We start from the raw sequence: 22,912 nt of genomic DNA on the forward strand, positions 1-22,912 counted from the left end.
TTATTTTATTTTATTTTATTTTATTTTATTTTATTTTATTTTATTTTTTTTTCTGAGGAAAGCAAACTCAGACATCTGTATTCATATAGGCAGGTAATGTCAGCATGCCTGCATATCATTGTTGTTATTCTGATTTCTGAGTATATCTGTACTAGATGAGTGAAATAGTTATTATTATCATACTTACGTGGTGTCCTTTGCCGAGGTTATAGCCTTCATTTCAGGGAAAGCAAAACCTCAGAATGGTTTGTAGGACAACTCACGTAAATGGAACCAAGTGTTGATTTGTATTAATACACTAAATTGTATTTAACATGTCCTATAGAACTGTTTCTTAAACTATGTATCTACACATATTGGTCTGTTTTAGGTGTGCACGTGCTTGTCTTTTTTTTTTTTTTTTTTTTTTTTTTTTTTCCCCCCACCTTTCAAGTGTTGCTTCCTCAGCTGACTATGGACTGCCATACATGAGATGAAGGAATTTCAGGATAGTTTGTATAAGCATTTGGATTTTAGAGAACTTTAATGTTCCTGCTCTAAAGGAAAGCATGACTCACCGTTAGCCATAATGAAGTGAATGTTCCTCTGTAATGATTGCTTGGGAAATTTTGACTGATAGCAGTCAGCTTTCCAGTCTCTTTGATAGCGAAGTGATCTTACACGAGCTTTGTGTTTTATTCTGTCTCCATCTGTTGATAGGATGACTTACAGCTCTGTCTGGACTGGCAGACAGGATTTAGGCCGCAATCCAGCAAACCACTTAAAAAACAGTTTAGCTTTAAGCTTTATAGCAGCTAAGTTAACGGGTTAAAAATAAAAATAAAAATAAAAACGTTACTAACATGCTTCTATTAGCCTTAGAAGGAAATTTAGGGGATTAGGTTGCGTTGGTACATGGACTATAAATGGAATAAGGAGTGTTAAATTAAACATGTGCTGAAGACAAAAGTCTTGGTCTATATAACTTAAGGGAGGAAAGATTTCTATTTTAATAGTAAATTAATAATAAATTTAATAATATATTTAGATCAGTGTTACTTGGGTACTTAGGCAAACAGACAATACATTTATCAAAGATGTATGTAGTAGTTTCTTTTGGCCAAAGACTAATGATATAATCAACTAGAATCATGGTATTACTAACAAACAAACCAAAAAAGAGATACAAAGCATGTTTCTTTTACTAACAAAACCAGTGACCATTCTACTGTTAGAAACAGTTCACAGGCTGAGTTTACATTAAGGTCTATCAAGGAGTTTGTTTCTTTGAAAATTCTTCTAATTGAATTTCTTAGAAGTGTTAATTCTATCAGAAGAAGCAATTGTCCTTGTGAATGAACAAACCTGCAGTTTAAAATTAGTTGAGCTCATATTCAGTTAATGATACTGATGATGAAAAATTGAATCTCTGAGTTTAGTTTGGTTAGCTTTCGGTGTTACTGTAAGAAGTGGAAATGTGTTAGTTTGTATTCCTTAAGGGTGACCTCTTGTGGTGTAAAGCAGTCAGTAATTCTGAAAGAGCTTTCTGTAATACATGCAGGAGAATGTTGTTTTTATGCGTCATTTTTAATGAGCAGGTAATTAACACATTAGTAAAGATAATGTATATTTTCCAGTTAGCAATACACAGATCTTGTATTGCATGTGAAGTAGGCATTGTATTCTGATGTACTTTCTGTGTACATGTATGTTGTTTCTTTTAGTAACCAGATGAAAAAGCATGGCGTAGTTGCATCGAAGCCAAGGAGTATAGACTGGAAGACAAGATTAACAGGTATTTCATATAAAGCATTTCAGTCTCCTCTGGCCAAAAACTTTTTTTTTCTTTGTTACATCTTTTCCTTTTTTTTTTTTTTTTTTTTTTTTTTTTCTCCCAGATGTGAACTACATTCAAACATACATCAACTAAATATTATAATTTGGAGATTTTTTTTTTTTCTCTGAACAATATATTTGGTTTTCTAAATATATTGCATTTTTAGTGTTGTTGGTGTACAGGAACAATGTTCAAGAAGTTTCCCATTAACACTTCATCATCTTATCACTTTGTGTAAGCTGACATAGCTGCCTGGAAATTAACAAAGCTTTGCCCTGCTTATATTAGCTGAAGATTCTGGATTCTCTTGTAGGGATGCATTTTGCTAATTTTTGTAGAACAGATTTTAAATGTTATTTTCTGAGAATTGACATGTTTCATGCATCTCAAGTGTATATTTGAGAATCTGATATGACAACTTGAAGTTTTCTACTTTACTGTTACTTTATTACTGTTTTACTAGAACTGAGCAATTGTGTGATTCTGGATCATTCTGACAAAGGCTGTGATGTGCTCTTCTTCCATTTACTTAGAGTGGGAGTTGCTATTTGAGGCTTTATCTTCTCCATTTACAAGCCTTATAATTTATTTGTGCTATTTCATAGGTAGAGGTTGCACAAGAAAAATGGAAATGGTTTGACTTCAAACTTTGTCATCCTTATTGGAGGCAGGGCATATTTCAGATGTCAGGAGTTTGCTATTTATCTCCCAAAATACCAACTGTGCTAGAAACTGTCTAACATGTAACAAAAGAATAAGAAGCATGTATTTTACTTGAACTTAAGAAGATTTTAAAAGCTGATTGTGTGAGGCGCTTAGCGTTATTAACAGAATGTAATTAGTAAGAATTTTTCCCTTACTTCTCTGTTGAGCCTGATCTAGTAGTGTTTGGTGGTCCTGGACATAGCAGGAAGGTTGAAACTAGATGATCATTATGGTCCTTTTCAACCCAGGCCATTCTATGATTCTATGAGAACAAAGTGTCAGCTAATCAATTTTAGTGTAATATTGTACATGTGAACTAGATAAAATTGTTACACTTAGAGGACTGTCTGTAGTATGGATGTTTTTAACACAGAATGAGCTGTCACATAGATACAAAGCTGAAAAACACAGTGATGTAAGTGTAGTTGTTACCTTCCAGTTCAGCAGTCAAATGAAACATTGTCAGCAAACAGAAACAAATCTGGATTATAGGGCAGCTTTATATATCAAAACATTTCTCCATCTAATTTTGTGCAAAACTCTCGTTTTTGAGGAATTGTAAACAACTGCAACAACAGAAGCTTGAACTGGTAGAATAACCCAGAGTATAGCAAAATCAGACAATTTTAGCTTGCTTTTTTTTTTTTTCCCCCTGAGCGATAAATGAAGTGTTTGTAATTATTTATTTGTGTAGAAGTTGAAATCTTCACTGAATATGCTCTTCTGTTTTGAATGTGTTTGGAAGGATTAGAGGATGGTACGAGAATAGATGAATCGGAAGAGGAAAAAAGCTTTTGGCATGTGAAGGTTCTACCAATTCTGCAAGAACTGGAAAGTGGTGGGTAACACTGTTCTTGAAAGTATGTATTTTCTGTTTTACTTCCTGGAGGAAACACAAGACTCATTTACTCATTTAGAGAAGAATAACTGTAGTTGAACTGTGTAGTCGTTTATGCTTTAATATGTTCAGTGACTTAGTAGCATAAAATAAAAAACACTGGCTAAGAGAACATCTTGTGTAATGAAATCAGCTTGTTTTAGAGGCCATAGCTCTACCAATTTAACAGTCAGTGATGAGATAATAGTTATAAAAATAAAGTACTTCGTAGATTCACTATTTTAAGTGTGGGCTGTATTTGAAAGTCTGAACTAAGTTTAGAAAAGTGAGGAATTCTCAATGAAAATTTCCCCTTGTGCTTAAAGTGTTAGATGACTCAGAAAAGTGTACAGTGACCCAGAATACTGAAGCAAAATTGAGTAAATTAAAGAAGGCTTGGAAGACTTAACCCTGAAATCCATCCTTAAGTTTTATTTAAAAGTTTGTTTTTTTCTTTTTTTTCAGTTTCCCATTGTGAATATTATATAGAATATAGAAGTAGTTTTGTTTTTACAAGTAGTTAAAAGTGAATGTCAAATAAAGGGTTTGATTCTTTACAGTATCTTGAGCAGCATTCATTGTAGTATGCTACAGATTAGATTTTTTTTTTGCATAATTTTGCAGATGTAGATAAGTCTGGAACACTTGTACAGTTCTGAGTGATTCCCAAACTATATTGTTATCTTAGAAAGGCAGGATTCCGACACCTGTAACTGATGTGTAGAAAAGGCAGCTGTCAGAGAACATGGAAACAGCTGTGCAATTCAACCTTTCCTTGTTTAGTGCTGATACTGTGAAATGTGAGTTGCTGAACTTTCTTAAACTTTTAAACTTTTTCATAGCGACACGTTCTTTATAGGTAAGCAAAGTATTATTTAGAGGTAAAATCGAATCATGTCCTTCCTGTGAAATGGCTGGAACTAAAGAAAATCATATTGTTGACCCCTTTTCTTTTTGAAAGGCCAACATACAATTGTTTCTGAGAATTGCGTTATCATCTTTGAAGATTTATTGGTTGCATTATTTTTGTTCTTATGCAACGCATTCTTTATCTTGTTCTCCTGTGTTTATGTCTATTAAGATGCTCTGGAAAAGATGACACTGACTATTATTTTGTGTTTTTCTCTCTTTTCCTACTCCCTTCAATTAGAAGACAACATAGAAAGTCTTTGTTTGGCTTGCACCAAACTCTATCAAGTCTTGAATGAAGGAAATATGCTTGGAAAAAGATGTAAAAGAAGAAGTATGCTTCTGAAGACATTGTATAAACTTGTAGAAATTGATTCAGATCCACTTTGCCTGAACCTGGCAAAGATTATTCTGTCTGTAAGTTTTTCAAAATGCTATTTGATAGAATGTGAAGCTTAACACTGTGAATTACAACTTATATTTAGCTTTTCGTTTCATCCTTATAAAAGGTGTTTAAAACTAACAATATGCTAGTTACGGTTTCTTGCCTTACAAATACAGCCATTCATTCAGATGGGCACCTGTTGGAGCCTATATTTTGCAGGGAAATTGCATCTGGGAAAGGAAATAGGGACTCAAAGTATGGTAGTTGGTGTACCGTGGTTGGCATATTCCTTGTGCATGGAAAAGAGATGGTGTCCTAAGCTGAGATACATATACTGGGATTTTAGAAACAGTTTAAAAAGTTAGGTCTGGAATTAAAGTTTAATTTTGAATAATATATTGACTTTAAACACATTTATCTGAAAATATTAAAACTTTTTTTTTTTTTTAATTAAGTAATTATAATTGTCCCTTTCTTTGTGAAAGCTGGAATAGCCAAGGACATTTTCCAAGGTCAGATAATGTTAGTGGCAGCCCTCTTGTTAGATTACACTTCTAAGGTTTTTGTTACCATTTTGTACGATATTTGTATAAGTGAGCTAGGGAAACATGGTCTAAATGTAGCTGATAATTAAGGGAGATGAACATAAGCTGAAAAATTATATCCAAAGAGAAGTCATTTAAAGTACATAATGAATAGAAGCCTGCAAGTATGTCTTAAATAGTCAGAGATCTGAAAAGCACATTTGATAGAGACCATCAAGTTTGTTTGACATAGAGTAGACTGAAGAAAGGTACATGCTAAATCTCTTCAATTATTTTTGAAAAGAAGGGAAATAAACTGTTTTTCCAGCATGACTGTGGAAAAAGCTGTACACAAGCGTAAGATATCTAGGGTGGATATACTTAGATTCTCACTGGAGTCACAGTGTTTGATTGTGAGACTGTGGATGCCTTAAAATAAGGTTTTTAAGATAGAGCTAGTGATTTTCATTTAAAAAAAAATCAACAAAAAAACCAACCAACCAACCAAAAAAACTACAGAAAGAACAGGATATGTCCAAAGGCACAGTCAAGTGATTTTTTTTTTTTTAAGACAGACGTATTGGGATTGAAATAAGTAATTTTAATTTATGCTAAAACTAAGGCATAAGATCAGAAGTAATATAAAGGTAAGACTGAATTATTAGTAGAATTTGAAGTAGACAAGTGCTCAGTTTTATAGACGTGCACTCATGTGAGTCAGTGGTTTGGTAAGTGATTGTTTTGAATTCATCATTTTTGTTGCTAGTAATGTCAGTGTGGTGACAAGTCATCTCTGATTTAAGTGTGACACAACAGATGTGTGCTTCTAAAAGCTTTATCTATTTTTCATTCACGGTAAGGTGAGTCACCATGGTGCCATGTCCCAGTAGTTCCATTAATGTAGTTGTACTTAAGAAACTGGAAGGTAATATATTTTTCTGCAATATTCCGTTCTGTTTAAGATTCCTTTTCTTTTTATAAATTTGTGATTTACAGATTCAAAATATTTCCACAAGGAGCAGGTTACTTAGTCTTAGCATCAACACTATACATTGAAATCCCAGTGTTGCTATGTTTTTTTTGTATAATCAATAGGTTAGGAGTTTAAAATTATGAAAAAATACTGAAATCAGTGCTTAGCTTTAGCTTATGTTACGTGTGTACCTGTATAGTGAGATCTTGCTTGAATGCATTTCCTTAGGAGCTGTCCTTACATCCCTTACAGACTGCTTTTTCTCCCTCAATAGCAATCTGCATTTGATTATTTGTCTGATTTTATGAAAGATTATATGTAGAATCTTTAATAATCTATAATTTTAGGCAGATGATTTACCCTAGGAATTAGTTCATCTGTGCTGACTGAGAATTTTTAAGAACTGAATTTAGTCAAAATGTTGATGTGTTATGTTAAATCTTAAAACATGCTGGCAATGTTTCCTAATAGAACTCTCACTTAAGTTGGTGCTCTTAAACCTTCTAGTTCAGCTTCTATAAAGTATATATAGATTATTACTACTGAAGTGATACCAAGTGTCATTGCATTGTAGACATATTAGTAATTTTCTTCTTTAAGTTGATATATATTATTTTAATCAGAAAATATATATTCAGATACCGCATAGGTGTTACGTGGTGCTTAAAAGAAATGTTCTGTTACAAACATTTTTTCCTTCATTTTTTCCTGTCTTTTCTTTCCTTTTTCCATCTGTTAAAAATCCTGAGCAGCAGGAACTTGCCCTTCAAACCTTCAAAAGCAGAGACAAGGAAGAGATTGCCATTAGAGATCTAACTCTTGCTTTCCTTTCTTTCAGTAACCTTTAGCATGTTGTAAGATCTTTTCTGATATCTGAGAATTACTTTCATTACGAAATATATTGTTGCATTGGATTTCCTTGTTGTATGGCCATAGATGCAGAACCAGTGAATCCTGTGTGGAATTTCTTTAGATGAGTGAATTAGGAAGAAAAAAAAAGTACAATCGTATACTACATGAAAAGCTTATATATATCTGTTATTTCAAAGTCAGTCTCCACAATTTGCTGAAGAGAGCTTAAATCTAGCTAGTGCCTTTTACTTTTGCAAACTTTTCAGTGTGGCTGTGTATCCTATCATGGTTTTAGCTGGGTTTTAAGAATTCAGACACTGCATTCTCACAGTAAAACTAGTATGCAGGTATTAGTTGTGATTCTTATGATTCTTATGACTTTTATCTTGCAGATGAAAGTGGATGGAAAAAATCTTCTCGGAGCCTGCAAGCTTGCATTTAAAGTTTGCAGGAATGGAAAAAATGACTACCTCATTCAAAATGATACATTGCTAGGTACGTATTTTCTTATTATTTATATCTTAGATGTTGAAGCATCCACTGTCTTCTGTCTCCTGCCCCTGAGTAGCACAGGGGAATGGAGCAATTCATAACCGGCTTTCTTTCACTCCTTCGTGGTCACCCTTTGCTCCTGCTCCTCAATCTCCTCCATGTGTCTGCATGTGGAGACCTGCTCTGCACAGTGCCTAGTTGCACAGGGACAGGCTGGTCCTCCATGGGCCTCTCTTGGAAATTTCATTTTCATGCCTGGAGCACTTCCTGCCCTGCTGCTCTGACCTTGGTGTCTGCAGGACTGTTTCTCTCACATTCTCCTCTCTCCCATCTGCTGTCACACAGCTGTTTTTCTTCAATCTGTTCTCCCTGAGATGCACCCAGCATCACTCGTGGCTCAGATCTGGCAGCAGTGGTTCCTTTTTGGAGAAACTGGAGCTCACTGGGATCTGGAATGGGTCAGTGATGGGTTTTGCACATACAGGCCATTCCTGCAGCATCTCTGCTACTGAAAACTTGCCGTGTAAACCCAATGCAGACAGAAAAACTTTAGAAATCTCTAATATCAAATAAGGTGGGAAAATACTTCTATTCAAGTGGATGAAACATAGGAAGAATCATATGTAGCTTTCAGTCAGTTACAAGAAATTCAAAAGCATGATATTGGCTAGATTTGCTTATTTAAAATACATCTGCCAAATTCAGAATATCTCCATTTGGAAAGATGCACTAGGTTTGTATTAACAAGCATTCATTTAGCATTTCAGGTGTCTGACAGTGGTGTCATAATGCAAAAGTATACAGTAACTTAATCAGTAAAGAGAGTAAAGCTAAGCATTGTACGGGCAGACTTCAAGTGTGAGATTTGAATTGCTCATCTGTGCTTTTTAATGCTCCACGTGAGAGTCTCTAACACATTTGATTTTTCAGCAAGTAAAAAGAATAAACCCCTTTGAATGTCTCAAGTCTAATACACAAAATTCCAGGCATACATACTTTTTCAAATCTTGACTGAAGAGTTTAATGATTACCACAGTGTGTTTACAACTGATATTGGTTCTTCAAGTCTGGAGAGAAAGAAGTCAGTTCTGTTATTCATCAACAATTGTTCCTTGGTTTTGATCCAAATACCCAATTTTTCTTACCTATTTATTAGAAAAGTATAGAAGGATTTCAACAAGAGGGTTTTTTTTTTCTTTTCAGTTGTTAATCTTTGTTGACTGAACTATATCAAACATTAAATTATTATTCAGAAAGCCTAAAATTAACAATTTTTGTTTTAGATTGTTTGTTGGAGGTCCTGAGAACTGAAGATCTACAAAAAAACAATGAAGCTATCCTGTATTGCTTGGGAGCTGTAAAATTTATGTCTGGAAATGCAGTGCTCCTTAATGAAATGGTCAGCAAAGGAGCTGTTGAATTGTTGCTGCAGTTAATGAAGCAGATTAATAGTATAAAAGAAAATGACTCACATTTCTCCAGATTGGGCCACCTATTAGTCCAGGTTAGCATTTACTTTCATTTCTAAAAGTAAACATTTCACAGGGAAATAAAAAACTTAATCAGAGGAGATAAGCTAACCTTGTGCACCACTGACAAGAGTTGTACCTGCATTTGAATAGAATTACTTTTAACAAGTTTACATTAAGTTGTTCAGCACCAAAACTGAATTACTGCACATATTTTCAGTAGTTAATTTTAATGGCTTTGGACTTTCTGAGTAAATAGAAATATTTTTAGGTATTTAATTAAACAAATTTGTGATTATTACAGTATGGTGCTGACAGTGTTCTGGATCTTATAGTAAATGTGTTCCCTTGTAAATTCTTTAAATTGCAGTAATAAATACAAATGTATTCTGCTATGCCCTAGAAGATTAAAAAAAAAAAAGCTTTTATTACAAGAAAAATGCATTAAAAAAAAAAAAAAACAGGTAGGAAAACACATCTCCATTGGTTTGACAAAGTGTTTTTTGCCAGAAATAGAATTTAAGGAAAAGGTCAATAATATAAAAGCCAACTTTTTAAAGGCAGCAGGCTCAAATTTCTGGTAAGCAATCTTAGTAAGCGATGACTATTAAAAAAAAAAAAAAAAAAAAAATAGTCCTTTGCCCTGAAACTGAGTTTAAACTGAGGTGTTTTAGAAAAAAAAATAAAAATAAAAAATTGGTAAGTACATCTTAAGTTATGCATAGCTTGTGAGTTTTTTATGTATTTATTGAAAATTTGCCAACTGCATTTGTAAAGTATGAGGTAAAGATTAGCCAGTGGGATAACTGTAAGCTACTGGCCCTTCACAGGGAAATGGATTAGGTGATTTTCTGAAGCAATGTTTAGAGAAATCTGTCGTTTAGCATAATCACTTACAAACATGGGATTTGGTACTTGAAATTATATGAGAAAAGAATAGCTTATACCATCACCTTATTCTTACTTATTTTTTTGTTTTAGTGGAGCAATGTCTCTCCATAAATGTGTATAATCTTTATATAAACATAAACAGACCGGGTGAGTTTGCAAACTGCAAATTAATAAAACAAATGAATCACTGTTTTCAGCTGGCTGACCTGCTGTCTGAACTTCCCTGCAACTTTGGAGCATTGCCTTTTCTTCCTTTCTTTGTAATTTGTATTCTGTATCTCTCCTGTAGTAGCACAGTGATTCCTGCTGCTATGGAATTCCTCTGTGACTTTCTCATGCCATTTTCTTTAACAAATCTACATGAAAGTGCACAATTTATTCTGTGTCAATTAAATTTTCAGTCACTGTCATAAATATAGGAACTGCTCTATTTTCAGGGATGTTGTATTGAAGACCTCGTCTTCAATGATCGTATTTTGAGAATAAAGAAGATTTTGTGCCATACTTAACTTCTAGCAAAAGGTCAAATATGCAGTGTTGTAGAGAAATAATGAACAAACATAGGTTTTCAGGAATGGAAGACAATTACAGTGGAGAAGAAAAACATGCTAAATATTCACAATGATCTCCGAGGGAGTCTCTGCTGGCTCTAAATCCTAAAAACTCAAGTATTTCAGTTAAACGGGACTGACCCTTCATTCTTTAACTGTATAATTGCACAATCACCAGATGGCAGTGTTATACATAATCTTGCCAGCTTGTTTTTATGGGAATAAACTTTCCCTCAGATGTCTTCATTCTTAACAAAATATTTGTTATGCAGAAGTTCCAGAATACAAAAATAAAAAATGTTTGTAATAATATGTATTTTTCCATAATAGAAGACAAGAGACCAAGACAATCTCTGACTCATGTTGCTGCAGCTGATCATATTCCTATGAATTATGGTAATGCTTATTCAAAAGCCAAAGCTTTTGAAGTTTCACTGACAAGACTTAACAAGTACTCTGTGTTCCTTAATTGAAAAGCACTTAAAATGTCTTTCCCTTTAAAAATAGCATTTATCTGCTGTTAAATTTCCAGTTTTCATGAATTTGATCTTTCATGTGGCAACATGAGAATTAGAGCTGGTAAGATTTGCTAGAGTCAATTGTTTTGCATTTCTCCCTGAATCGTGTTGTCTGCTTGAAGAAATTAGAATAGCTCTTGAATTTGTTTGGCTGGCTTCTGTTATTTTGTGCTTTGTTACCTTCATATTTCACTTATGTGCTAGTTGTTGTTTATGTATTACCTGAACCATCTTTCTGTGCAGCTGTTGTTTCAGACTGGCCTTTATTGTCCTTTCTAAGATTGTTTTATAGTTCTGTCTGAGCTTTCCTGATGAAGTGTTAGGGGAAATGGGAGTACGTTTTCAGTAACTTTACACGTATACTTACTTTTGTATTTTTCATACATTTAGTAGAATTACTCCTGGGCCATGCAGAGACTGCATGATACTGGTCACTGGTCACTAATAGTAAAATTCTTGACAGTTTAAGCTCATCAAGGTATTAGGCTTTGTAAATGCAAAAAGGCAACATGATTTTTTTTTTTTTTTTTGTAATATCAAGAAATGAGTGAGGCAGCATGCTTGGAAAATATTACTAATGCTCTTTGAAAACAGGGTTTTCCATAAGCAGTAAATCTGAGGTTGTCTGATTCCAAATGGTTTGGGAACCTATGGAAGTTCATAACTTGCATAGTGATCTCTGACCATTTCCAACAGAATATTTCTGGATATTTGTAGAATTTTAGGAATGCTGTATTTGGATATTGCTGTTAAAATGATGTTTTTTCATTTAAATAACAAAAACCAAGAATTACTCCATTAGAAACTAAAGGAACTGCTCTAATAAAATAATAACAAAATAAATGCTGAGTAAAGGAAGAAATGCAAAGTTGTTCTTGATACTTGAGCTGAGACTGTAAAACTTACAGAATTTGTGCTGCCATTGTGGATCTAGTGTAGATGAGGGCCCTGGTAGTTAAACAGCAGGACTGGAACATAGTGGATGGATGGTTATAATATGTTGATTTTTGTAGAGACCTTCCATGTTAGGTTTAGAGAGTCATTCTCACTGCAGACCGTGGGGGTCTGTTTTTAAGTCTTTTCAATTCTTATGTTTTTCTTTTCCAGAAGGCTTTCAGCCTTGGTCTGAATTGTTGTAGATTTGCATTAATTACTTGAGGTGGTGTTTCGCTTCAGCTTTGCAAATCTAGAGATTCAGAAATGGTCCCTTAACAGAAGTAATTACTGTGTATCTTTGTGGAGTTTGATATTTTATTGCCTTGATTTTTGTCCTGTGCTAATAAAAATAAATGGCCCATCGAATTTGAAGGGAGTAAAGTATTTTATATGTATCGATCAGTGAAGTCTGTTTTTGAACAGATTAACTTCTTGCATGCCTGAGCAAGCAGTACTTCCAACTTGCTTGCTCAACTTCAGCTACTTCTGGCAGCCCTTGAGCTCTTTCTCATTTTCTGTGCAGTCTGTACAGTTGGTTGTTGTTTCCTAAAACTTGTAGTGATTGCAGACATGCATTTTTCATCAAGTGTATTGAAATTGGACAGAAAATTTAAAAGCAGTTGGAAAATGGTAGTGTTGTGCTTAGTACCATCTGAGCAAAAGCTGCTCAAAAGCAACAACGTAACCTGCTCTTTGACAGATTTTTCTATAAAATGATGTATTACTTATCACCAGACAATCACTGCACCTCAGTGATATATTTCATTTCAAGTTTTATGTGATTATGAGCAATTGGAACACTTAATCTTGGCCCCACTTTAATTTTGTAGTTTCTGGTTTTGATTAACTGTTCACTTACCTGTCATTGCTTTTCTAACATTGGTATTTGAATACCCTTGTTATGGAAGAGAACCACAGCATCTCAAAATATGCAAAGCTGATTCATTGTGTATATGTATAGGTGATAGAATATTTCCTGTTTGAAACTCCTTGAAATAGAACAGTATCTTCTGAAAATATTTTGATTTCTCCAAAATAAACTTGGACTTCAGCTTTTCATTTTCTATACTGATTGTACGCTAGATTTCTCCTGATCTAGATTAACTTTGGAATGTGTTAATCAAAGTGAATAAATCATATTGCCTTTTAAAATCAGTTCATCATCATTATAACTCACAGTTAAAATATGTGTCAAATGTCAGTATAATTTACAGGACTTACATGTAAATTTACAAGATCAGAATCATAGAATGGCCTGGGTTGACAAGGACCACAATGATCATCTGGTTTCAACCCCCCTGCTATGTGCAGGGTCGCCAACCACCAGACCAGGCTGCCCAGAGCCACATCCAGCCTGGCCTTGAATGCCTCCAGGGATGGGGCATCCACAGCCTCCTTGGGCAACCTGTTCCAGTGCGTCACCACCCTCTGTGTGGAAAACTTCCTCCTAATATCTAACCTAAACCTCTTCTGTCTCAGTTTAAAACCATTTCCCCTTGTTCTATCACTGTCCGCCCTCATAAACAGCCATTCCCCCTCCTGTTTATATGTTCCCTTCAAGAGCTGGAAGGCCACAATGAGGTCTCCCTGGAGCCTTCTCTTCTCCAAGCTAAACAAGCCCAGTTCCCTCAACCTTTCCTTGTAGGAGAGGTGCTCCAGCCCTCTGATCATCTTATACAAAATATCACTTAAACTGTCCATAGCATTTAACTTAATTTTTGATTGCTTTATGATCATATTCATGAATAGAAGATTTTAAAATAAGTGGAAGATGATGTTTTCCTCACAGGAAGAGTCTGCATGCAGGCAAAGACCAATGTCAATCTTTCATTTTCAAACATTCATTTTAATATGCACTATTTTTTTACTTACATGTTTCTGTTAAGAGTTATTGATAAATACATACCTGCAGGATGTTAACAGGATATTCAGACTGCCTTTGACATTATAAATGAGACCTGAGCTTTATTACATTTTCAGAACAGTATGGATTCTGCAGTAAATAGCCATGGTTAATGAATCTTTAAATATTCTATGTGCAGCTGACAGCTACTTTGCGAAACTTGGCTGACTTACCTCAGACGAGATGCCAGCTCATTTGCAGTGGTGCTGTCTGTGAGCTCTGTGTGGCACTGGAGCAGCATATGATTGACAAGGATGTGTGCACCTACATTGTCAGGATTTTCAGGTGTGTAGTGAATACAGTTCTGTTGACTTCAGCTTGCAATCGAGTCAGTGTTTCTGCCTCAAGTGACCTTAACAAAAGCAGGATCAAATGCTAAAATTGGAAAATTTATTTTGCATTCATTGGATTAAGTTTGATTGATTTCATATGATAATGATGTCTTTATTAATAGCAATAGAATTGTTTTATTGCAGGCATACAACTTGGAGTCATTGTCTCTGGTAAAAATGTTTTGTTGCATTGTGTCACTCTTCATTCACGCAGATTCAGATTTTTAAAGTACCATTTCTTAAATTTTAAAACTGCATAAGTGATTAGATATGAATCCTATTTTGGGCCATGTTTTTTAGGAGGACTGTGTAGGATAAAATTCACAAGGGAGAAAATGTTGTTCATTATTTTGAACTTTTTACAGAATGTTTGAGATTAATCTGTAGGATCAAGACTTGAATGTGCAGGTAGAAATGCTGAAAGAATCTCTGTTTTATGAGCAGCTCAGTGGCTTCTTCCCAGCATGGTGCTTTTTAGTGGAAGATTGGGATGAGTGAATCACCCCAAAAGTTTTTGTAATCTGAAGTTGAATAACTCCCAGTTACCAAGCACAAACTTGCAATACCCAGTGCTAAATGGACTTGATAGCAGTCTGAGGATTTTGTACAAGTAGTGGAATTAGTTGTTGGCTATTTAAGGAGAAGTTGGATTATAAACACAATTTATGAGTGCCATTCTGGTTGAAATATTTGCCTTTGCTGCTTTACTACCTATGTGAGTCCTGTTGCCTTTGAGATTATGTGCATTGAGAAACCGTCCAGCTGTGGAATCTTCCCCTTATTCAGTTCCTCCAAATCATCTATTGCATTCTCCTTGATAGATGAGACAGAGCTGCACTTTGAAGAGCAGCTATGTAAGGGTCTCTCATTCCTTCCTATTCACAGATAAAAGCAAGTTAAGTCTGATCCTTTGTCATGTATGCTCCCTGTAAAGCATTCAGATGAACTTCCCCTTCTTAAGGGGAGTTTACAAACAGGAGGGAGACATGATAGGACAAGGAGAAATGATTTCAATCTAAGGGGAAGTTAAGGTTAGGCATTAGGAGGAAACTTTTTACTTGGAGTGGTGAGGCACTGGAACAGGTTGCCCAGGGAATCTGTGGATGCCCCATGCCTGGTAGCATTTACATTCAAGGCCAGGCTGAGTGGAGCCTTGGGCGGCCCTTGGCAGTGGGTTGGCTTTGGATCAGCTTTAAGGTCCCTTTCAGCCTAGATCATTCTGTGATACTATGAATTGTCTCCCCAGCCCCCTGTCATCTTGTCCACTTATGTTTCTAAATTTGCTCCTAAAAATTAGTTGACTTCTAGCAGGGATCCCAGCACTTTCAGCATATCTCCTTCTAGGGAGAGAGCATTTCTTTTACTTGGGAAAATGCCATGGAAATTGAGGCTGGTTAGGCGATGGTTTTGTAATTGGACTGTAATTCTGACAAGGACATTTACTTGATCTAGAATTCAATGTGGAGCAAAAGTAATTTGTTTTATTTAAAGTTTCCTGCTGCTTCAGTTTTTGTTTTTTTTTCTTCTTATGTTCAGTGAACTGCAGGTTCTCAAGATAAAAATTTGATTTGATAAAAATCAATTTAATTAGCTTCCTGGAAATTGCAGTCTCAGGCAAAAAAAAAAAAAGTTCTATGCAGTATGGAACACAGATTTAAATTTTCTTCTGTATCATAGCAATACAGAATAATTATTCTTTTTTTCTTTCAGTAACTTTTACATAGCTTCTCCAAAGAGAATATATTCCGATCTGTTCAAATTCTTCATTTCTCCAAGTTCATAAGTCTTGCTGGTAGTTGAATATCAGCACAGACGTTTGCTGGTTTTGACTACATGGAAAGGAAGACATTACCATAGTTACTGCAGTATTTCTAGTATGACCAAAGCATGTCTGATTCTGTTTTTTTGTAATGATAAAAATGAGCAACGTAGGACTGGAGCAGTTAGGGAAAATGCAGAGGTAATATTGTGACTGCAGAAATATCTGATTTCTGTGTTTGGTAGTGACAGACGTGTTCTGTTGGTGCTGTTGCTAGCATCTATTTTACCATATGTTAGGAAGGGAGTCTGACTTCCCATTTCACCTTAAGCTTATGATTCTACTATGAGCTTGTTGTGTCATAGTGGCAGGCAGGTTGGGAAGCTCCTTAAAATTCTTTCCATTATTCACGCTCTTCTATAACTGCATGTGCTTCTATTAGAAGTCAAAGTATTGGCATTTATTTAACATGTTGGAAAACAGGGCTCTAAGAGTCAAAAGCAGAGTGATTTTTTTTTTTTTTTAATCTTTTGTGGGAAAAAAAGTGCTTTCATTCATTTGTATGTTGTTTTTGTACCTTTGTAGCAAACTTTCTTCGTACAATGACTTCTGTGCAGCTTTAGCAGACTGCTCCAGATGTTACATCTTATTTTTAGCCCTACTAAACAAACACCAGAAGCAGCAGGTCAGTTTTTTTTTTTTTTATCTCTCCATTTTTATATATTAATCCTCCATGCGTCTGTGCATTATTGTGTGTAAGCCTGTTTTCAGTGACCTACTTTTAGGCATTTTCCAAATAAAAATTTTAAGTGGTTGATGGCATTTTAAGTAGTAAATAATTGAAATGAAATCACTTAGATTAAATATTCAAAGCAATACAGAGGATAGACAGTTGATTCATTTATCTGTCGGCCGCATATGTCTTTTAGATACTTAATTGTTTTTCGTAGTTAAAAAAACCAAAAACTTTTAAAAGAAAATAGTTTATTTGTGTATTTGATAGTAGGAAACTGTAAGGATTTCTTCTGCTCTCCTCTCCTACAAAAGGAGGGTGAATTTTCCAGAGCTAAACAATTTCAAAGCAGAGCAAAGCTTGTTCCTTGGTAACTGCATAAGGTATCAGAATGTCTCTCTTCTGTTAGAGAAAACCATATGCCTGTAAGGCTGCATTGGAATCTTGCACCTAGAAAAAACATGTTTAGAGTTTGTTAAAATGCCTCATCCTACTAGCTAAAATTATACGAGTTTATTTGTTACCAGATTCATTAGAACTTGAAGTCTCTGTTGCTCAATTTTCTTGCTCTATTGTAGGGATCTTTTTTATGTTTACTGGAGCACTAGGCTCTGGGGATTTGGTGTAGGATCATAGTTTGAAAGATTGCCATGCTGGTAACAGCACTGTGCCACATTTATGGCAAATTACACAGCTGTATTTCCACGTGAGATTTAAGAAGAAAACTTCTTTGTAAAGTATAAATATTTCAAAAGTGGAATGAGGTTTCAGAACATTGAGCATAAAGATTATTTTTAGAAGTAAAGAACTTTCTTAGCTGCTCCAGTGTCTAAACTGACTTGAGCACATTGAGCTTGCCTACACAATTTGACACAAGTTTAGTAACGCGTGGTCAATTGTTGGAAGGTCCTTTTTGCTGCTGTTGTTAAAGATAGTTAATGAAGGTAATGATATCAGCTATGCTATGCAATTTATTCCTTCTGTTGCCAAATACAAAAATATTTTCTCCCTTTCCTGTTTACCTGCCTCTGTTTTCTGTGATGGTGGAAAGGAGGAGATGATTGGAAGAAGGAGAAAGGAGAAAGATTAATTACTTTCATCTGTTGGTTAACATTTCAGCAGCACTTCTGAGTATTTCTGGGTTCAGGCTGCTTTTGCATTGTGTAGTCTATAAAGATATTCAGTGAAGGACTACATAAATAATATGAGAAACCTTGAAGATGTTATGTTTTACTAGATTTGTAGCTATACTTCCTTGTGAGCACTGTATTAAAATCTCAACAAATGTTGGTCCTATGGGAGTAAGGAGCTTAAAGCGAGTAACATCCTCCTTTCAGCCTTCATCTGTAATTGTAAAAGGAAATGTTGACTTGATAGTTTTGTGTCATAATGAGTTCTAGGCTCATATATAATTTCAAAATTTCTTCAGATAATTGTCAGAATTTAGCTTCTCATTTGCCTGCTTTCTAAACTAATCACTAGATTAGCTTTAGTTTTTATATTAAACTGTCTATCAAAATATAAGTTAGAGAAAAAAGAACTTGTATGTTAGAACAAAGTAGTTATAGTATTATGGTGATTATGTTCGCAATGTCTTCAGAATAGTTATTTCTTAACTGCAGTTTTTAATCAAGCATGCAATTGCCATTTGTCAGCTTAGTGAAGCCCTGCAGAATCAAGAAGAGGGCCGTGGGTAAGGCACCATTTTTTTTCTGTACGGCGTAATAAACACTTGAGCTGTGAGAAGCAGGAGTGCTTTTCCTGGGGTACAGTTGGCACTGCTAATACTGTAAAATGCTGACAGCTAGTGAGTTATAGAATGAGGTGGTGCCTGTTGAAAAGTAAACAGCTAACAGCAGTGTGGGTAAAATTGTTTGCTGTGGGAAGAAGAGGAGAATAAATCAGCATTATTAACTCAAACCATTCAAAATCCTTGGGACTGAAAACTGATATGTTAAGAAAGAGGAAGTGTGTGTGTGTTTTGAATTTTAAGGTTGCAAAGTTCATGTTTTTTATTTACTGGCAATCATGACAGCTAGGAACATACTGGGGAAAAAAAAAAAAAAGCACCAAAAAACTTTCTCAAGTGCTGTGACTTTAAAAATAAACATTAAATATCATGCAAACAAAAATGTGAGCACTGGAAATGGGACTAATGACTTGCTCCCACACCATACACTGAATTCCGTAGCTACCACCCAAATAGTCTCTGTTCTTCTCACCACACTGCAGTTCCAAGTCTTTTTAATTTTTTGTTCAGCTCATGCTCTCTCTTGAGTAAAGGAAGCAGAAGGAATGGGAGAGAAGGAATTTATCTCTGTTGAGAAAGACTTTGAAATTGAGTTGGCAAGACTTGCTTAATTCCATGTGTCATAATCTTAGGTAAGGAGAGGAGTACTGAGGATTGAATAAACTGGATCTGCAAGGTAGCACTCAGAAGTTCAGCAGTGCTTTTCTGGGCATCTGTAATGTATTTTCTGTTGGACCGACTTGTGGTCAGTTTTGGAGCTTACTTGTGTGAAGTAACAAAAAAGTCCTTGGTGGTTGCCAGATTCCATGAAAGCCTATCAGAAGTGTTCTCGTAGAGCATCTATGTTGTGGGGTGAGTTTTGCAAGCTTCACTTTCTACTCTGCTTTGTAGTCTGGTGTTTTACCCATCTCCAGGAATCTTTGAACAAGGTGTTGTTCCCCTTACCCAGATCTCTATCATCCATAAGCTTTTCAGATAAGCTAAATAAAGTTTAGTGTTCTCAGTTTGTGGTTGATGTTACAAGTCATGAAGAGACCATGCTTTTGGAACAGGGAGATTACCTAACTAGGGCAGTAGCTTCTGTCAGTAGGTCAAACGCTGCCTGAGCTTAGGTGGCCTTGTGGAGGCCTGCCAGCACTTGTTATCTTCTATCAGTATACAGTTAAGAGTCTGTTTTCATTCTTAAGTGCACAAATGCAGGGTGTCATGCTAAAATTTGCATGGAAGGATCTTGTGAAGAAGAGTCTCTTTATACTTCAGTTTAGCCTGCTCTTTCTAATTAGAAAACATTTGTGAAGCATCTGCCATTTCCAGATGCAGCAATTGCCTGCTAAGTAAAAGAATAATCACACTGAGTCTCATGGAAGGTTCATCCAGCCTAGTATCTATGCTAAATAGTGGAGAAAATCAGATGCCTAGAGAACAGCAAAACCAGAACAACCCTATACGATACTTCTCATGCAAACTTTCAGCTCTTTCCAGATTTGAGAGTTCCTTAGCCAGATGTGGTTCTCTTGTTCAAAATAAAATTCAGTGGTGCTCTTTTCCACGAAGTTCTAGTCACCCCTGCAGAACTTGTTATGGAACTATATATCACACACAAACTTCTAAATTCCTCAGCATCCACTGGCAAGGAGTTGCTGTACTAACTCTTGCACAAATAATTCTTCAAAATTTCTTTTTAATTTCATTTTTAGTATCTTTATTTGATACCCTCTGCTTCTTGTTTGGAAAAGCTGATGAAAATTTAGTCCCTAGTCATTCATTTTGCACTGCTTCTTACTTTTTTGACTTTTATCATACAGTCTTTGAGTTCCCTCTTTTCCATGCTAAAAATTCCTTGCTTACTTAAGAGTCCTTGCTTGCTTAATGATTTCTGATATAGATTCCATACTGTTGTGCATCCATGTAGTGTTTCTCTGAGCTTTTTACAATTTTTAGTCCTGTATCTTTTTTGAGATGAGGGGACTAGAAGTAGCTGTTCAGATACGACCAGATCATATTTTTCCATGCTTGCATAAATTTGTTTCTCAGTGAAGCTAAAAATTTGATTTGCTTCTTTGACCTTCTATGAGTACTACAACTCTGAGGAGAATCCAAAAAATCTCCCTCCAGGTGGTTATGGTTGGTTCAAAGGCTGTAATTTTGTCTTGTTCTGTTTCATTTTTATCCACATTTTGTCTGTCATTTTATTATCAATTTATGCTCTTCAGTCAGCCTTTGTCTTTCCTATTTTGAATATCTTACTGTCATCAACAAAATCTACTGTATCACTGCTGCCACCCACTTTTCAGTGTTTTTTTATGGATCTGTTGAACAAAACAAGTCCCGTCACAAAACCAGGTGGAATTCTGATGGTGCTCTGCAATTGCAGGAACCATTAATTTATTGTTTCCTATCCTCTGAACATTTAGTGGTACAGAACGTTCCCCTCATGGTATGACTGCTTAGTTTCACTAAGATTTTGGTGAGGGACCTTGTCAGAAGTTTTCTGGAAAGCGAAGTAGATTCTGCCAAGTGGGTCTCCTTTATATCTTTTGATCCCTTCAAAGAGCTCAAGAATTGGGTGTCAGAACTCAGGAGTTTTAAAACTGATTGCATGTATCCGACTGTTCACAAATTGGCTGTTCTTTTCAATGGTTTCTTCAAATTCATCTGGTATAGACATCAGACTTGAATCTCTTGGATCCCCTTCTGATAGTTGATTTCACATTTGTTACCTTTCCAGTTCTGAGACATCAAGGCAGTTTTGAGTGAGAGGTTGCTCATCACTGTTAGTCATTAAGCTATTTAGTTAATGAGTTAGAACTCTTGAGTTATTATCTCTTCCTGGTGATTTGTCACTGTTTCATCAGTTTTTTCTTTAGAAGTTTGTGATCACTTTGGTTTTCAGCAGATCCTCCAATGACTCTTCCCTGCAGAAGACCATAGCATTGAGATCTCAGTTTCTTTCATAGTGGGCAGGAATCAATGCAAGGAACTCATCTAGCTTCTCTGGAATTACATTTTCTTCACTGGATGCTCCTGATCATCAGTTAGTTCTGCCAGTTCTGGCGAACATCCTGGCCCTGATATGCATGAAATGATTTGTTATTATTTTTGTATCTCTTGCGTCAGTCAGTAGAACTGCACTAACTAACAATTATAATTTGCATGTTGTTTTACCTGTTTGATTTAACAATCAATTTGTCACAATTTACTCTATTAAATGAAGAATAGATTGAAACTGCTTTGTCATCCTCCTTAACAAGATGTCCACAGTTATTGGGTTCATTCTGCCTGGATCTGCACAGTTTTATTCCCAAGAGCGTCTACCAAGTAGCAAGTATCAAATGAGTTTCGTGAGCAAGCAGACTTCAGCTTGTAAGAATTTTTTTTGTCTCCCTCTGAAAAAAAGTTATGCTTTTAGGGCTGTTGAATATTCTTTTTGCTCTTAGGATTGCTGCAGTGGGAAGATTGCTAAAGATGGCGCCTATAAATGCAGAGAAATTCTCTGCTTTGTTTCTAGCATTATTTATTAGGGACTTATCTGTATGCCCTGATTGACCTTTCTGAATGTTTTTTTGCCTGGCTTTTGGACAACTTCGTGATGAGCTTCCAAGAACTCAATATCTGTTTCAGTCATATAACCTAATAATACAACCAGAGACTCTTAACAAGAATCCAGTGATGCAGCCATTTTTATTTCAGATTTTCAAGTTTTTTTTCTTAAATGCCTGGAAAGTATTACTGGCACTCTGCTTGGTGGCATCATCAGAGATACTGGAGGTTTTCCATTTTTTTTCTTAATTATTTCTATATTTTAGGGGCGGGAAATGTTTGTACTTGTGTGAATGGCTTTGTCCCTAAAGAATTGGCCATCACTGCTGTGTTTATTGAGCTGCCACCACTCGCTTTTCCTTGCTTTTCTCTTCTGTGCTATCCCTCGTTTGGGATGAGGACAGCTGTTTGTATGCCTGCATGATACATCAGCTCGTAGAACCAACACAGCTTCCAATAATCTTAAAAATGGAGGGGAAAAAAGCAACGCTAAAAGAACCCCAGTCCTTTGCTGGGTTATGATCTATATCTCATTTCCCAGTCTAGTTTGATGAACAGCCACACAAATAGTATCTCAATCACAAATAGTGAGGAAACAACATGGGGCGGGAACCAAACTGCAAATGGCAACTAGAATGGGTGCTGAAATGCTTGGCAAGGTATTCCTGTGAAATGCATTTTGAGATAATGTGGTACTTTTCTGCTGTGTTTACAAATATGTATTTCACTTATATTCCTTTTGCCCAACAGTGTCTCTGTGATACAATAGTGTCCTGGATAATTTAAAAAACAAAACAAAAAAAAAACAGACATGAAAGGGACACAGAAATTAACCGCTGGAAGAAGAAGAAAACATAAGAGCTATTTTTCACAGATTTCCTGCATATTTGTAACCAATCATTCATTCTTTCCTGAATATTTTTCCAAGAAAGATATGTCCATTTTAGAATAAATATTATGGCAACCTGCTGATAAATCTGAATGACCACATAAGGTC

General features: G+C 35.5%; 1 protein-coding gene across 3 annotated transcripts in view; it reads left to right on the plus strand.

Annotated features, from left to right (window-relative positions):
* Positions 1-22,912, plus strand: part of ARMC2 (armadillo repeat containing 2) — a 65,109-nt gene that overhangs the window by 20,767 nt on the left and 21,430 nt on the right. For all 3 annotated transcript variants that reach the window (XR_006170335.1, XM_042827330.1, XM_042827339.1), the window contains exons 6-12: positions 1,704-1,774; positions 3,267-3,359; positions 4,549-4,724; positions 7,434-7,536; positions 8,817-9,037; positions 13,941-14,086; positions 16,478-16,577. Coding sequence is in view for 2 of the 3 variants with exons in the window: in XM_042827330.1 (XP_042683264.1) it covers positions 1,704-1,774; positions 3,267-3,359; positions 4,549-4,724; positions 7,434-7,536; positions 8,817-9,037; positions 13,941-14,086; positions 16,478-16,577 (910 nt within the window). In the remaining variant the exon portion in view is untranslated. The remainder of the gene's footprint in view (positions 1-1,703; positions 1,775-3,266; positions 3,360-4,548; positions 4,725-7,433; positions 7,537-8,816; positions 9,038-13,940; positions 14,087-16,477; positions 16,578-22,912) is intronic.

This window comes from Centrocercus urophasianus, unplaced genomic scaffold, assembly GCF_019232065.1.
Source record: "Centrocercus urophasianus isolate 14NV4802_14NV808 unplaced genomic scaffold, USGS_Curo_1.0 seq_10, whole genome shotgun sequence".
Taxonomy (NCBI): domain Eukaryota; kingdom Metazoa; phylum Chordata; class Aves; order Galliformes; family Phasianidae; genus Centrocercus; species Centrocercus urophasianus.